Source organism: Micropterus dolomieu, linkage group LG02 (genome assembly GCF_021292245.1).
Source record: "Micropterus dolomieu isolate WLL.071019.BEF.003 ecotype Adirondacks linkage group LG02, ASM2129224v1, whole genome shotgun sequence".
Classification (NCBI taxonomy): domain Eukaryota; kingdom Metazoa; phylum Chordata; class Actinopteri; order Centrarchiformes; family Centrarchidae; genus Micropterus; species Micropterus dolomieu.
This window is the reverse complement of record NC_060151.1, coordinates 23,093,083-23,111,262: the sequence shown is the minus strand read 5'-3', so window position 1 is coordinate 23,111,262 and position 18,180 is coordinate 23,093,083. Positions and strand designations below refer to the sequence as shown.

At 41.7% G+C, this 18,180-nt stretch overlaps 1 protein-coding gene across 1 annotated transcript in view; it reads right to left on the bottom strand.

Annotated features, from left to right (window-relative positions):
* si:ch211-278a6.1 (SRC kinase signaling inhibitor 1) overlaps window positions 1–18,180 on the bottom strand; it is a 145,722-nt gene that overhangs the window by 19,496 nt on the left and 108,046 nt on the right. The window contains exons 4-13 of the mRNA XM_046033893.1: window positions 11,786–11,981; window positions 11,028–11,039; window positions 10,271–10,566; window positions 7,731–8,554; window positions 7,403–7,504; window positions 6,852–6,979; window positions 5,010–5,030; window positions 4,154–4,314; window positions 1,325–1,500; window positions 242–372 (exon numbers count right to left, since the gene is read on the bottom strand). Of these exons, the coding sequence (XP_045889849.1) occupies window positions 242–372; window positions 1,325–1,500; window positions 4,154–4,314; window positions 5,010–5,030; window positions 6,852–6,979; window positions 7,403–7,504; window positions 7,731–8,554; window positions 10,271–10,566; window positions 11,028–11,039; window positions 11,786–11,981 (2,047 nt within the window). The remainder of the gene's footprint in view (window positions 1–241; window positions 373–1,324; window positions 1,501–4,153; window positions 4,315–5,009; window positions 5,031–6,851; window positions 6,980–7,402; window positions 7,505–7,730; window positions 8,555–10,270; window positions 10,567–11,027; window positions 11,040–11,785; window positions 11,982–18,180) is intronic.

Below are 18,180 nucleotides of genomic sequence, written 5' to 3'. Positions count from 1 at the left end.
CGTTGAAAGCATTTTGTGGTCATCAAACAAAACATTTTTGAACTACTGTAAACGGTCAGGGAGTTTGTTTAACACAATGAGCAATCTGAGACTGATTAAATGTCTGACAGACTGGCTGTGGGTGACTAAAAGATAATCAGTGCCTTGGTGAGTAATTAGTGCATTATGAACTGCCAGATTAAAAGACTGTTTTCTGTATTGTGCCTGTGCACAGAATGTGATATGCGCCACCATGACTCACTTTTCAGTTCTGTGAGTGTTTCTCCCAGTTTTCTCAGAACAGTGGCCTTCTCCTCCAGCTCCTGCACTGTCACCAGCTTGTGGTTGACAGACGACTCCTTCTGGATCTCCTCCACTGACTTCTCCAGGTCGCTGAGATGGAACAGACAGAAGGCTGAACACCAGGGATTCCTCTGCTACACTTACATTTTACACTTACATTTTACATATTTATCTCAGAATTATGGTGTTTGAGTTTTAGTAAAACTTCTGACAATAAACTGCCTCTCAATCAACTGGCATCTAGATCAACTGTTGTGGACAGCTGAACTGGAGGAGTATGGACATGCATTTAAAAGTTTCATGCAACAACTGAGGTAAAAAGAATCAGGATACAGAATCGATACAAATGTGAGGTTTTGTTACAGCTCTAACCTTGACTGTGAGCCGGTCTGGTCAGACATATAAATCTGTCTTAAGTTATATAATGAATCAAAGCTGCATGTATAATTAACCAAAATAAATTGGCCATTAGCCAGGCTGAACAACACACATTGATTAGCAGAGATCATCTGAGAGTTCAAACAATTAGTCTGCAATCAAACTGCCACAAATCTCAGTGAGATCCAGGAATTATTACCACAATGAACATTTCCACATATGAGGCAGAAGCAAGCTATCTGATGATTACTAAATATAACGGTAGCTCTCTGCTCTGGTTTTGCAGTCACTTCAATTAGTTGCTGGACCGTCTCAAACCTCAGATCTTAATTAGCATCTTGCTCTATGCCGGGCTTAATTACAGTTACAATTTCATCCTATCACTGCGTCACCCAGTGAGTCATCTAATAATTAAACAGATATGAACTGTGTCATGTAAGAAGCAATCATTAAATATGTGATAAAAAAAAACTAATTTTAAACATACATTAATATTACTACTGTAGAAGAATCACAAATGCACACATTTATTACTATAGTTTGGATTATTATTGATTAAAAAATAAAAGATTTAGTGAGAAGTAGGAGGATTTCAACAACCATGTACTGTTCTACAATTACTGTTTGACACTTGCTTAAAACTAAGTCTTTTTGTGTTACTTACTGGAGTTGCTGGATGATGAGCTCCTCCTCATTGAGGTACTTGAGTCTCTCCTCCTCCACCAGGAGGCGCTGTCTCTGTAGAGGGTCCTCCTGCTTCCTCAGAGCATCAGCTACGCGCACGTTCAGCTCCGCTTCTGTCCGCTTCAACAGAGTTCGTACCGAATCCTGGTTCTCCAGCTGCACGCACGCGCGCACACACACGCACACACACACACACACACACACACACACACACACACACACACACACACAGTTACAGATAACATGTAATGCTCTTGCTTCAGCAGGGCATAGTATACCCTCAGTGAGTATTTGGAAATAACAGTGAATCAATGTTAGCCTCGCTTGCCTCAGAATAGCTTGTTGAATATATGAAATCTGTTATCGCAGAAGATTGCAGCTTTTCAAAGCAGACCTCAGTAATTTCCAGCAACTGCATATTTGATTTTCTTGTCCTTGAGAGGGCAGGCTGTGGCCTTTTTGTTTTACTTTTAGAAAACTGCTACATGTGACCTGGCTTAGTCTCTTTCTTTTATGTGTGATGCTTGTTTGTTTGTTTTGACTATGCTGTATTTCTGTTTAAATTGTTACTGGTGTGCCGTCTTGGCCAGGTCTCCCTCGGAAAAGAGATTTCAATCTCAAGGGACTTCCTGGTTAAATAACTCTTTACTCTATCCTTGACTGCTTATGTCTTATTCAGTCATTGCTTGTTACTTTTTGGCCTGCTATGCAAAAAGTAGTCCCCTGTGTGTGTGTGTGTGTGTGTGTACATATAATATTTCCCCTAACACAGAAAGCTGCAATGCCCTGAGGAGAATGAAGGATGTCCATGACAGAAGCACTGAGCGTGAACTCAGCTCCCTCAGTGTTATGAATGGAATATTCTACAGGACTACTCCATGTAATACAACTCCCTGAGACGAAAGCACCTGGTAAGCAAGACAAATTAATTATTGATTAGCCTTATGTTCCAGGGATTGAACCAACACAAGAATATCACTAACATTTAAAAGTACCCAGTATTCTCCATTATACTGCCAGTAATTAATGGCAAACTCAGGAAATATGGCATATATATATGCATATATTCATATGTACAAAAAAACATTTTATTGATTGTTTTTTTATTTTTTTTATCTTGTAGCACTGTGCTCCCTTTCTCACACTTGCCTGTCCCTCCTGCACGCTACCCTTTGTATAATTCATGAGCTTCATCTAAAATTTAAGTTGCTGGCCATTGCCATAGGCAACAAATATGGGTCTTGGTGCGACAGTTACACTTGGTCACACATACAGGTAAACAGCAAACTGTCCTCTCTTGGTACAGCACAGCCTTGGCTGTTTGGCTCTCTGTCTATCAGTCTCTCTTCTTAGCTAGTTCAAGAAGCCCTTGTGACTCCTGTCAGGGAACAAATAAAAGCACTGCAATGCCTGTCATCTGTCACTCCCATTACTGCTTGTTTCTCTTTTCCCCTGCAAAAGACTTGAATCCTCTCCTCTGCCACCGAATGCATTTAACTTATCATCTCTTCCTAACTCCTCCTATGGTAACAATGGCATCGCCTGCATCAGAGATAGATGAATAAATGAGGACCCCATCTCCACACACTGTTTACCCTTCCTTATGACATTTCATCTGATTCTCCATTCATCATGCCATTCTGGCTCTCTGTGGAATACCACGCAGTGTTAACGGATCTTTTATCTTTCACACGTTCTACCTCGTTATTAATCCTCAAAAGCTATTATGCCCTCAGTGTGTCATGCAGTACAGCTATGTGAACCTGCAGGTGTTATTTACTGTAGGTACAGTACTGAAGTGAAGATCAAATAAACATCAAAGCCACTGCTCCAGCATTCACGTGTTGAAATAATGTATATAGTATTCTATATCTTAAAAATGGTAGATAATGACGGCATGTAGAAATATTAAAAATATTGGACACTAATCTAGACATTTAATCAACTTTGTGGACCACTGCACCAAAAGCAAACCACATGTAGAGTGCCGAATGCAATGTCATTAATTCCAAATGACTTGCAGGTCAACAGTGAGATAGAAGAATCACTTTTAGAAGGTCATTCAGACTAATCAAAATGATACCACTTTATTCACTGAAAATGACTGGATTCACCTCACCCTAATGACACAGAAACTCTGGATAATCTACTGAGCAAGCTGTCAACACTTTTTATAGGGACTACTACGCATGGTAGAAAGTAATTAATGACTCACAGTTAATGCTCACAAGTCTGTGGATTATACAGAATTTGGTCGGGGTAGAGGAAGAAAACTATACAAAGCCTATTAGTTCATAATTCTTCTCATTTTCCCTGCTGTTTAATGTTTATAGCTTTATACCCCTGTGGTTTGTGTTAGATCACCTGCTGGCTTTATAAATGTCGCTGCAAACGGCAGTCGGCCTTCCATACACCTGCACAATATGACATTCTCCAATCGGAGAATAGTTGTATGGTAACAAAATATGCAGTATGACTACACACGTTACTAGATCCTTTTTTGCATCAAAGGTGATATCCCTGGTTTAATGTTCTTTTTTAAATTATCCTTTGCAGGCTATTTATAGGTCACATCTGTTGTGACCTATAAATGTTGTTGTTGTTCTGCTGCTCATACTGTAACATTTAAGATTTTAGGTGGAACTGAGTGCTACACTTTTGACTGTATGAATGTGAAAAGGAAAAAGGTTTTCTTCTCCTCTGGCACAAAGGATCGTGGGATCTGAGAGGAGTAGATTACGTGCTCATGCAGATTATATGCAATTGATATGTAAAGCCATATTGGCTTATCAATGGATGTACTATATACCTGTGTCTTGCGTAGCTGGGTGAGCTGTTTGCGTAGATCGGTGGCATTTTGCTGCAGACCGTGCAGGTGGAGCTGCATCTGCAAGTGGCTAACGCTGTTCACCTGGGTTGTGTTAGAAGGTGGCGGCGGCATCAGAGCTAGAGGTGCAGACGGTGTATGAGCTGCCAATCACAGAGCAGGACATGGGGGGTCAGCAGGAGGTCAAATTGGTTAGTTTGCTGGGCTGTGCTCTGGAGATCTGAAGTCAGCCAGCATGACACACAGTATAAACAGTAACACACAAACGCATACACACACACACCGCATAAAGGTCTAAAGAAATGTACATATAAAGGAAATCTGGGCACACACATACACACACACACACATAAAACAATTCAGTGTGTGAATGCAAAAAAACCCGCCATATTCACAAAAGTCTAAAAGCCCACTGGGAGAAACGTGAGCTCGTGCTATTAGTAACCGATACGGAAGTGCAATTAGTCTATTCAGAAGTGACACATAGGGGGATAACCATGCTCTTATCTTAACACAGGGCTTTGTGAGTATGGCCAGTGATTCTCACACACACATAAGCCTTACACACACACTCACATACACATTTATAAAGAAGTGCCTAGTCCGTGACAAAACAACCCTCTGACATTCCCATAGGAAAAAAAAGGAAGCAGAAATTCAGAAAGTACAGACAGGACGAGGGGGATCCGCACTCCGGGAAACCAGCCAGGAGGAAAACGTGAGGATAGACACCGCCAGCTACCCAGCAACACCACACATCCATACAGAGAGCAGAGAACCAGGAGAGATGTCAGACAGAAGAAAGAAAAAGGGTGATAGAATAGGAGATGGCAACTACCTTTCTGCTTCAGCCGTCCAGCTGGAATATAGAGAGAGTGAGCCAGTTACCGAGAAATTAATGAGGGGGTGATAAGAGAGACAAAGAGGAAGAAGGAATTCTTAAAAGTAAATTTTTTACAGAATGGTGATTCCTGGAGAGCATTTTTATCAACTACAAAAGAGGAAATGACTCCGGTGATGGCTTGGTCTTTTGCCAGTGTGTCAATTTGGGAGGAAGCAACTGTGTCCTTGGTCAGGTCTGGTCACAAAAAAAGGTTTGTTTGTGCCAAAACGGTGTTACAAAATTATGGACGGGAGAAAGAAGGGCAATAAAAAGAGATGAGAGGAATAAAAGAAAAGCAGGAGGATAATGGGTTTTATTCAGAAATGCTTCAGTAAAATGATTTTTGTCAGTACTGTAAAAATTCTACGCTGAAAAATGTTGTTTTGTATGTTCAAGTAACAGGCTGATGTTTTGAGAAATACACTTAAACAAAAAAAATCTATCTCTGTGCACCCAGTACAGAGATAGTGAAAAAATAAATATTCAAATACTTCAAAGCTGTCTGTCTTTTTAACTCATACACTAGGTTTTGTTAACGGTCTTGTATGTTTGTTTGTTTGTTTGACACCTCCAACAGCTCCACGCTGTTAAAAGGTAAAAGATTTTTTGGTTTTAACAGAGCTTCGCCAGCTTCCCCCCCACCTCGTTTCCTGAATTTGTGCCTATTAAGGCGACATTACATTACATTTAGCTGATGCTTTATTTCAAAGTGACTTACAATAATTGTATCCAATTCCATAAATCAGATTTGTCCATTTCTGTCTAAGTACATTCAGAGCAAAACCAAATTCTGACCAGCCATAATGTTTTTAACAGTGCTTTCAAATAGTGATGAGTAATTTAGAATGAAACTCTTCAACTTCAGTAGCTGGAGGAAGACAAAGATAGTGAAAGTGAAACAGGAAAAGAGAAAGAGATGAATGAGGTAGACGTCTCGCAGAATTCCTCAATGAGTGTTTAAGAGAGCATTCACACGTAACCTTTTTGGTTGGGTTAAACGAACTCTGGTTTTGATTGTTTCATTTGGGCTGGTCTAAAAGCAAACCGACCAACCACATGATTTCTCATTCGTATTTATGTGATTTTAGTATGATTTCAAAAGTTGGACTACTACAGTATTAAACCCATCTACTGATTTTAAACAGTTCAGGAAGCAGACTTGTGATAAACAATCCATAATAAGAAATCTAGGTAATACATTTGGTAGAGCAAATGCATGAATCCAAATCAATCAGACAATCAAAAGCTGTTTAAACTGTGCTTGTATCCTACTTCACTAGTGAATATAAATATATACATAAGAAGCATTAAAGTGCTGCATGACTTGCTAGCAGTCACCAGAATTAGATTTCTCCAGATGTGTCCTGATGATGTGCTGGTGAAGCAGGATGACTGTCACCAAAACCGTCCCATCAATGAGTTACCTGTTAGGCTGTATGACTACATATTCACAGCTCTTGTTGTTACTTAAGTCAAGGTGAGCACAAACTGGACCAGAACTAAAAGGCAACAAGGTTTTTTCCCCCCTGATTCGGACAAGATGCCCAAATCCACAACTCTAACCAAGACTGCAGCTTCCTGGACTGATGACATGCTGTCTTCCCTCCAATTGTGAGAGCATTGTCAAATTTAGAAAAATGTGTCATAAACCACAAGGTCACTATCATAGCTTGTTTTTGTCCATTATCCTCTACAACTTCCAGTAAAATTGTTTTCAAGAAAATTAAACGGTAAAATAATTTTTAAACAGCGCACTGAGTAACTGTTCATGGGTCTCGATTAAGCTGCTGTACTCACTTCCAGTGGCGGAGCCGTCGCTGTTGGTTTCGGTCTTCTCGCTGGAAGAGAAAGGTAATGGCCGTGAGAACTCCGTCCCTTGGTCCGGAGGGCAGCCCGCCATCATGCAGAGACGCAGCAGGCCGCATCTGAGGATCAACGGCCACAGGGCAAGGCAATTACAGTGCTAACGCTAACAGCACTACTGCTGGACACTATCTGACTGATTACATTAACAAGTTATCTTCTTGTTAATGAGCCCCTATTGTGTTCATGAGGGTGAAGTGCCATGATAACAATGTTAAATGTAAATGAGGAATTTTAAAAAGGTATCTTAAACATCTCGTGTATCAACACATAAATCAATAGCATTGTGCCCTACAGCTAATGTTTAGTGCTCTGTACTTGTGCTGTGCTCGCACAAAGTAATGTACCACTTCACTGCTATGGAGCTGATAATGGCTCTGATAATAACCTGCTGCTTTTCATGTCGATAATGCTGCCTATGTGTCTGAGCTGAAGCTGTATCTGTGAGTTTTAGTGGGTTTATGTGGTATAATGGAGAGCCTTACGTGCTGTCACTGTCTGGTGCTCTGGTCAGCACACTCTGGACCAAGCCAGTAAGGCTGGCTATCTGCTTCTCCATTGCCTCCATACGCTCCAGACGATGATCCCTGCAAAATGTAATGCCACAGAGGTATCGCCAAACACTGATTACATGGAATAAACTAAAAATGCATAAATGTACACAATGCTGTAGAGTAAGCAGTAAAGCTTCAAAAGTGCCTGTAAAACTAACCTTAACCCTAAGAAAAATAGATAACCTAAGAAAAATGCTTTTGTCTTCTTTAAATAATACAACATACTTTAATGAAATTCACCACACAGAGTCCTACTGACCTGCTGCTGTCACAGTCTTGTCCAGACATTGAGGAACCAAAACCAGGCGTGGCCCTGCCACCATCCCCAGGCCCAGCTGTCAGACACAGAGGCTCTGAACTGGAGCTGGGCCTTGACTTTGGGCTCTCCACAAACACAGAGGAGGAAGCTGAGTCCTTGCGGAAAGTCTGCCTGACAGGTGAGGCTCTGCTGGGTGAGCTGGAATACGAGTCCCTGTCCCTGAGCTGCATGTCAGGGATTTTCTGCGGGGATGAGGACGGCATGCGAAAACCCATGCCCAGCGTGGCTGAGGAGTATGTGTCAGCATAGAGCGAACCTCCAGGCTTGTAGAGGGAGTCCTCCAAGTCCCCCTGAAGAGCAGCGGCTGAGTAGGTGCTAAGTGAGCGCACAGAGCCACGACGGTACAGGCCACTGGAAACAGGGAAGCTAAAGGGGTCTCCGATGGCAGCTAATGACTGGGTGGAGGCGATGCTGAGGCGACCCTCGTGCATCAGGCTGTAGGGATCTGCGTACAGCGATTCGTTCTTCATCAGGGCCATGTTTTTTGCAGAAACTTCTTCGTCAGGCTTAACATCGCGACGCTCCAGGATGGCGCTGGGTGAGGGAGACAGGCCTGCATTGGCACCGTGGCCAGCTGAGGGATGGTGGGCATGTCGGGGCTGTTCATGCTGGGGATGGGACCCAGCAAAAGAAGGAGGACGGCCCCCACTGTAGGAGAGGCGTGAGCGGGATGGAGAGCCAGAGGACGCTGAGGCCGTAGAGGATGGGAGGGTGTTGAGGCGGCGAGTTGGGGAGGAGTCACGAGAGGAGTACACCATCTCCCTCTGAAATGAAGGAGAAGGGATGAAGGTTACCATGGAGACCTACGGTTGAGAGCACTGCGTTTCCCATGTGTCAGTTTGACATGAAGACCACTGAGATCTGACTGACACCAGACAGGCCATCACAGATGATGATTAATTTCTCAAAAGACCAATTATTCTTCCAATTGCAGAATTGAGTCTCTAAAAATGTTCTTTGTTGCGGATTGTTGGTTTTTTAATTAGGCCAATGACAAAATGAAAGAAAAAGGCCAAATTGGAAGAGAGGTCACACTTCTGTACTGAACTCCCTTTCCACAAGTTATTGCCTTTTCGTTACATTACTACAAGTGGGTATTCAATACAAGCAAACCTGAACCTACAATATGTTTTTATTCTATTTAGTAGAGTGGTGACAGAATGCAGGAGACAAAGCTACTCATTCGTAGTGAGGACTGACTATCTCAATGGCCAACATTTTCCACACGGTTTTGACTACCTGCCTTTCTTTGTAGAGCATTATAACGTCTACGTCTAACATGCCTCAATGCTTTTTTTCAACCCACCTCTGCCTCGGTTTTACTCCTGTTGTGATTTCATTTCCGCAGCTTTCAAAAGCCAAATACTCTGTTTTCCCTTGTCACATAACTACTTTCGTTGGTTAACTCATCCCTGTTTTTCTTCTTTTCATTTGCTTCTCAGCATCCTAGCTAACCTCATCATGCGGCACAATGTTATAAACAGAAAATACTGGAGCGTGACAAAGGAATTTGTGCTGCTGAGCATTTATGCCCACGGGCAAATTCATATACATACTGTATATTCACACAGCTATATATGGTGATTTGGTTTGCACAAACTGTATAGACAAAAGATAAATAAGCAACAAAACAGACACAGCATAAGCCTCAAGTTGCTCCACAAGACAGCAACAGACACAGAACATGCACAGGAGCAAATTAATGGCAAAATGCTTAAGATGCAGCCTGCGTTAAAAAAACACGGACTGTGCATCTGACATTTACTGTGAAAGATGATGGGTACCATTTGATGATTCGGCCAGTAAAAGTGTTGCTGCAAATCATGCCTTGAAGATTTCCTAGTTCCCTCAGTTTGAGGGTGCATTAAAATGTATATGTGCAGTTTATAGGTGCTGGTCAGCTGTGTCTTCACTGCTTTGTCCTTTTCTGTTTCTTGTATACCCAGGCACAAACATGCACATAAACAAACATACATGCACACACAATATACAAAGGCATAACCGTCATGCCTGTTTGCATGGTTAATAGCAGTTGTATTCTCAGTATTGTGTGAATAATGCAGATGGTAAGCAGGGTTTTGTATAAAATAACGTAAAAAAACGTTTCCCCCTGGTTTCCTTGATCTTCACTGAAGCAGAAATAGCTTCAGATGTTAAAATATGCTCATTTCACAGAGGAACATTGTTCTCTGGTGTCTGCACAGCAACAGATGGCCTACTTGAAGATAAGAAAATACATCTCCAGGAGGAATACCTGTTAAATTACTAACCCACATACACTGCAACAGCCTGTCAAAGTTACCATAAAAATAAAAAAACACTATTTGCTAAAGGAGCACACAGCTCCGCTTTACGCAGAGTCACAGAATAGTAGTGGATGTCCCTAACGGCTCAGTTGTCAGACATCAGACTAGCAGGAGATCAGACAGCAAGAGTTTGCCCTCTTTACCTCCCCACTCCCCCAGCTCCCTTCTCCTCACCCTCAGGTCTCCGTTAGCCAGGTGTGCAGCAGCAGGGTAGGAGGCATAAATGGGCTCTTTGCGGAAAATCTTGATGATGCTGCGGTCCTGGATGTCCCGGACGTCTTCCAGCTCATAGAAGACATTGCGGGCCTCATCCTTGATCAAGATGGCCGTGTTGGGGGACTTCAGCATACCTGCTGTCAACTTCTGAGGGAACATGTGCACGATGAGAGCGTGCAGCGTGTCAATGCTGCTCAGCTCATGGGTGATGTGCACCCGACGTGTCTCATCTCCGTACTGCAGGAACAGCACGCCTAAAATAGAGTGATATGGGAGAGACGGTTGAGTCAGAGGGCGTCAGCTTTAGTGGATGGAAAGAATAACTAGAAAAGCAATTCTGTCAAAAGTTTGAAAGATATAATGTCAAATGTAGTGTCAGATATAGTCAATTAAGATCAAAATCTTCTGTCCTTTTGGTATATGAGAATGTGAATTTTAACATCAGATATAAGGGTGAATAAGCACTGAAAGAGTAAACACCAGTAATTCTTTCTGAATGTGAGGACAGGACTGTGGTGGCTGTGTGAGAATTTGCAGCTAAGGTGCAAATACACATGTCTAAGGAGGGTTGAATTTTTATCACTACTAAAAAAAAAAGTAACTTCCTAGCAATAACATATATGATTACCCAAATATATCCTCACTTCATGGAAACTTTGTCAGATGCTGCAACCCTTGATTTTATAGGTAAAGATGAGTCTGATGCCTGACTAACCTGAATATTCATCTTCATACACCGTGGGACAAACAAAAAGAACAAAGCAAAGAAAGACCAGTGATTAAAATTCAAGCAAAATAAGTGAGATACTGCAGACGAGTTGGGGAGAGAAGAAAACAAGGAAAGTGGTTAGTAAAGAGACATGGAGAGGAGAGACTGGCAGCTTCGCTGTTCTACTTCTGTCTGAACTCATCAGTCACTGCCACTTTAGTTTACCGCCACTTTTTTTTTTTATCTCACTGTATCCGAAGTAACACCACACCTTGGTCTTTATGCGTCTGGATCAGCTTCACACTAACTCTCTCTACACTCCCTGCAAAAACATACACTTAGTGCTGTATGTAACACAGTTTTACAGACGCCAAAATAGCTTCCTAAACTAAATAGTATGCTTTAATAATTCTACACTTAATGAAGTATACTTTCAAGCTCCTAGTAACCTGCATTTCATGAAACAAAGTTTGCTCACACATTCTGAGTGAATATATTAGGAACATATTGTGTATATTGAAAAAACATAATAAACTTGTTATAAATTATCTAGCCATTTCAAAAAGTTCTCTTTAAGCAGAGCAATTAGACTAAACTAAAACTGTTAAGCTAAATTATGTGAGAGTATAACACTTCCTCCCATTCTCTGTAAGCACAGCGATTCAAATCACCAGTTACATGAGGTAAACAGACAGCTGCAAATCTGCCTTGAGTCCAACCAGCATGTTGTGACAGAGCCTGCCAGCAGTGCTTCAAATGTTAACCTGGAGATCGTAGCTTATTCTGGCTGGCAGAGCGGGACAGCGGCAGGCTCTGGCGAAATCGGTTCATCCGGTTAAATCCAAGGGGGATGTCGGCTTCTGACATGGTCTCCAAGGATTCAGCGGAGGCAAAGGACAGCTTTGCGGCCTGGTCGGCAAGCCCAGACTGGGTAGACTGGGAATGCCGTGGGCTGCGACTCTGCAGTAGGAGAGGACACATGGAGAAAGACACACAATCATTTACTAAGAGGTGAAATCAAGGCGGAGAGAATGGATTGGATGGGGCAGATGGAGTAAGACTAACCGGAAAAGAGACAGTGAGCAGACAATGAGACATCACACAATGAACCACATAACAAGATTAACAAGACCTTGACAATGGTTTAGCTACCAGCCATTCACTAAGAATTTACTAGCGTCACGGTATCGGACATCATTTGAATGCTGCAGCAGAAAAACATAATATAGTTGTTCTCAGATGGCACAGCACTCCAGGGCATCCGCCTTAATGAATGGCCTACGGTGGGTAAGGAGCAAAATGAAGCCATAAATTGTGCTCCAGCTTAGTGTAAGTTGTGTCATGTTTGTTCAACTCTGCACACCTCCCACACGGCATCATCCAAACTCTCGTCCCTGTGCCGCTATGAACTATAAACGAGTGCTTGTGGGATGGGAGGAGAAGCTCATGCAAATCCTGGGCTGTCACTGTGGGTTTATCCTGCCGGCCTATGCCCAAGCGTCTCTCACTGAAAGACTGTTAGTGCAGCTGGGGCTGAGCTCACTGAACTGGCTCCCTGATCCCCCACCGCTGTAGCGTCTCCTCCAGCTTAGAGGCTGCTGTAATGAGCTCCCAGAATGCTGTCTGCTGATTGTTTGGATGGCAGAGGCAGGCACATCCTTAGCCACAGCACCGTAGCTGTGCCTGTCTCCTCCTCCTTGCACCATGAACACAACAGTTGTTCACCCCTTTCCAAGGATTTCCTCCTCTCGCTTCTCTGCCTGAGTCAAACTGCAGCATGGATCTACTGTGGCTTTCGTTAATCTAGTATTTAATTAATGTGAGAGTCTGACAGAAGCTACACAGAGGGCCATCTCTGCGCTCACTGACTCTCAGCAGAACTACACAGAACAGACTGATACATCCATTCATGATCGTGTTAATTGGGCAATAAGACAGGGGGTCATACTACACAGTAAACTAGGGCTGCAACTAGAGATTACATTCATACAGATTTCAATTAATTTATTAATTGTTTAGTTCATAAAATGTTAAATAAATTGTAAAATAAATCCCATCTCAAGCCAAAAAGGCATCTTCAAATTACGTGTTTTGTCTGACCAACTGTCCAATATCTAAAGTTATTTAGCTTCCAATGATATAAAATCAGAAAAAAGTGTGTCATATTGGATAAACTGAAACTAGCAAATGATTTTTAGTTCTAGCCATGCAAAAGGCCTGGGATGGGAATGCCACTTTGGTCCAGACTCAAAAATAACAACTTTTGTACAGATATTTATTCCCATCAGCCTCAGCCTTACTTTGTGTTTCATGCTAATTAAGAAATATTAGCATGTAGAGCCTCAAAGAGCCACTAGGGGGGCTTTATAGACAAAGTCTTGCTTGATGACTGGGATAACAACACTGTATATAAAGTTGGACAACATGACAGCTCCCCAAAAGTGAAGCCAAGGCTACAGTATAGGAAACAAAATAAAATCTAAAAGCAGGTCAAATCTATTATCGCAAAGATGTTTTTTTCATTTTAGATAGCTAATGTTTGTTCAACTGTTTTCTTATAATTTAAACTTTAATTAGTTATTTGATGCTATAAAATTATGTGATTCAGTCTACTGGGTGTACGGGCTGGACCTTAATACCGCAGCTCACTACTGCACAGACTCAGGCACCAAATTATGTCACCAGCTCAACATGGCAGTGCCCATATCTGGGACGCAATAATTTTTTTCCTGGGATGGAGAAGGCATGGCCTCTGCCTGCGACTGACTAGTATTCGTTGCCTTTGTTAGTTGGGTAGGATAGGTTTAGGCAAGAGGAATGTGACTGGTTAAGGTTAGGGTAAGAATATCAGAGTGGGCCAATCAGAGGCAGAGTAGGGTGGGTCATGCCTTTGTCATGCTAAGAAAAAGAAACTTTGACACTTTGCTGGTTTTCTCTGATTTATATAATTAAACTAAATAACTGGATAATGGACTGTTAAACAAAACAAGCAAGTTAAATGACTGCTGATTAAACTTTGGTCAGTCAATTAACTGACAAATATTTGCTACACTACAGTAATCTAAACTAAATGGGCCCTAGCGACATGTAACTACTACTATCACTGGTGAATTGCTCTTTCAATTACCTGCTTTGCTATCACGTGTGTGTTTACAAGGCAAATTAGAAACCCCCATCAGGACTGAGAAGCGGAACAATCCTTTTTATAATGTACCCTCCTTCTGTCACTATCATACATAATTCAGTCACACACACCCACACACACACAGAATAATAGTGGGGGTGTTCAGTGATAGTGTTGGCAGACAGTGTCTGAGCACGCAGAGGGACGGTGATGCTGACAGATAACCCCCACCGTGTTTTCTAATAGGGTCATTTATCTAAACTGTGACCACACTGAACAACAACACAGCCAACGGCACCACAGAGGAGTGGCACGTACTGCAGTGTGTCATATTCTGGCCAGCTACAGACAGATACAAAACATTAGGGGTTAGATACAGTACTTTACATCAGGTATATTTAAAGTTGGGGTTCATTCACATTGTCTCAATCGAGTACTGAATCTTCTTAATGAATTAGTTCCTCTTTGAATCCATTCTTTTGTAAACTAGACCACGTAACTCCAGTCCTCCGAAACCTTCTCTGTCTACCTGTATTTTTTTGGGATACAATTCAAAACACTCTTCTTGGTTTACAAAGTACTTGCTGGTCCGGCTCTGCAGTACATTTCAGACATGCTGTCAGTTTACAATGCCAGCAGATCTTTCCTGTCCCAAGATGGAAATCTCCTCCATGTGCCTAGGGCATTTTCAAAGTGCAGGTTGATCTTAGACTTGCTCCAACACTGTGTTTCTTTAGAACCAAACTAATGACCTGGATCCAGCTGCCTGACCCAGCCGGACACTATAACTCAGTGACACCCATAAATAGATCTGGCATGTCTAAAACATGTCAAAGAAGATTTTTTGTGTTCATTTCTACTCCAAAGCTGAGAGAGAAACACAGAGCAACCATCTTGAATCATTCTACTATTGTATGTGAGTATTTTATTTCAAGTCTCTCAACAACTAATGAATGCGCTGCTGAACAAGACAATGAAACCCCAATGTTCTTAGTCAGCTTGCCTTGTTACAACAGGCTCCAAACATTGACTTCCATATTGGCGTTTTTTGTGATACGACAACTGAAAATCTATCTCTGCAATAATTTTGCATTGTAAATATTATATGTGAACACACCATCTGGTCATGCATCTGGTCCTGCTAGACATGCCAGTGTTATACACAATACTGTTCACAGCTGCCTTTGAGGGAAACTGGTTCTACCTCCTTCTCATTTTCCTCTACACCTGCCTCCTGCCCTCCCTCCATCCAGACTTTTTCAACAGCACTCAATTACTGTCGAGAACTCTACACTGTTATAAGGGCACGGCGGAAGAGAGGAACAAGTAAGGAACAGGATGATCTTACACAGAACAGAAGCGAATGGAGTGGAAAGCGGGACACAGACCTTAGGCTATAAACCGCATTAAATTCAATTCAACCACCCACCATGTTGTCTCTTGTTTCGTGTGCTTGTATACACAGACATGAACACATTCACGCACACACAGTTTTAAGGTCAAGAGATGGTAGCCTTGGTATATGGCTTTTTGTGTTTGGGAGAGAACATCTCATCAAACTACATCTGACACTTCAATGTTGTCTGGAAACCTCTTAACCTTGTAGAATGGGTCACAGAGAGTTACTAGCTTCACTTCAATATTAAAGTCAACTTAAACACTGATTTGCAGTTCACCCACAGAATGTTTTGGTGAAAGATGCAAAGAGATAAAAATAGCTATACATACTGTAAAGACACAGCGTGGATGCTTCTTGGCCAATTACATGGAAATGTATCAGTAAACTATTTAGAAAAGATATTATGTCATGTTCTAAGAACATGTCCCTAAATTGGTTACGCCAACTAAGTTTACAATCGGGCTGGATATCTGTCAGATGATTTGTCATTTAATGTGCTGTTTGGGGCGGGGTCACAAGGCCTGAATCATCAACGATATGGCTCTCGGAGGGATTTCTGTTATGTCAAAATTTTTGGTTGGCTGTTTGAGCAGTTCCATGGTCCGATTTCCCACATGGCTGCTGACAAAAGATCTGTTATAAACTATAATGAACTTGTTTTAATATTAATTAATATTATTATTTAAGACTGCTGTGATACATTACATATTGTCTGCTTCATCAGCCATCTGCGGCTTGAGATTTTTCCTTCTTACTTTTCCTTCATAGTAGACTTGCACAAAGAAATGGTTAGATAGTTGAGGTCGTGGTTGTTGTTGTTTAAGTTCAGTACAAGCAACCGGGTTGCAGCCGTTCGATTGATTCATACAGTGTGAGCACAAAAGTCGCAGTTCAGATTTAAATAAGCAGTGTTAAAAAGGTAAAGCAAATTTAAGGTGCAAAATTTCAACAGATTATATGACAGTCTTGCACATGCAACAAGCAGAAGAGCAAATATGGATGATTTAGACAGCCAAAAAACCATACTAGCAAGATTGTAAATGTCTAGGTTGTGGTTTGGTAATTGGATGGTTAAATCCAGAGGTAAGCTGATTGCACATTTGCTTCAGCTAGAATCTTTTTGCTAGGATGTTTGATATTTTCCCTGAATGTGCTAATTTCCCTGTTAAACTGACATGATATTCTGCTGAACTTGAGCAAAAAGAGGATATAGGTAATCCAGAAATTTCACAGATAGCTTAATATGTGTGATCAGACAGCGAAGTGTTTGGCTCCTGGATATTACTTGAGAGACAGGTGTTAAATGGTTAATATCACAACCTTAACCATATCCATTATTTTATCCTCCAACTTTTTCTTGTTTCTCCTTCTAATGATAGCTTTCTCTTATTCAAAAGATTTGCCTCCAGTTGTCTTCCTTCTTTTCTTTACTTTTTATCCCCTGTGACTCTTTTATCATCTCCCACCACTCCCAAAGCTCCCTTTTGATTCTTGCTGAGCTGCTTTTAGGGCTGAAACGATTCATCTTTTAAATCGATTAATTCAATTACAAAAAAGCATTGACGCAAATAATTATATAGCACACTGTTTCGCACATTCGACATTTATTACTGCCACACTTCGCCCACGACGTGATTACGAAGTGGTGAGAGAAAATAGCAAGGGACGAAGAAGAAAGTGTCCAAAATATGGGATTATTTCACGTTAAAAGAAGACAACAACTTTGTAATGTTACAGTCCGTCCATCAAAACTTATGTGGCCTACCTCAACAGCACGATGACATCTGATTAGAAAGCACCCGGTCTATCATCAAGTCCACACAGCAGACCACAGACAAGGTAACAGTAACAGCAACTTTAGCATTTAACTGAAATCATGATTGATTGATGAGTTCAAGACTAGCCAAAGTAAGCCGCAATCCTCAGCTGTAAATGTATACATGTGCGTTTGTTGTTTTCCAACTGGTTGGGCCATGAGTTTGGATTGTAACGTCACAATCATGAGTTTGGGGCGCCGCCGCCAAGCAAAAGTACTTCTTAAACAATGCATCGAGGAAATAATCTGTAGAAGCTTCGAGTCCTAAAATCATCGTTAGCTGCAGCCCTAGCTGCTTTACGTCAACATATCTGCCTCCACATTCGTCTCTCGTGGCAGAGGCCAAAGCCACATCCAGGTGTCATGCTTGTGCTGCTGCTGTCTACATTTGAGGATTTTGAGGCTGCATTGTCTCCCTTTACCCATAATGTGGCTCTTTCTCCACACAAACAAAGAACACAGCTCTCACTTTTAGAAAATGGAGAGAGAAAACAGGTCCAAAAATCAACCCATCTCTCACATCTGTTTATGTCTACTTGCTCTTCGCCCACTATCATTATGTCTCTCCATCTTTTTCAACTCTCTGGCCCATCTTCTGCCAGGACACACAATCTCCAACCCCAAAACACCCCTAGAGTCCTGTCTCTTTATAATACCAGGAGTCATCAATGCATGGAACAAATTGCTTTACCAAATTGCTGTGAATTGTGCTTCTGTGCAATTGGTTTGTTCAGAAGGAGAGGGAGCAAAATGGCGTTCTCTTCCAGAGGGGAGATGATGGCTGAGATTGCTGGTAGTGATTCTTTTGTTTCTGATAGAG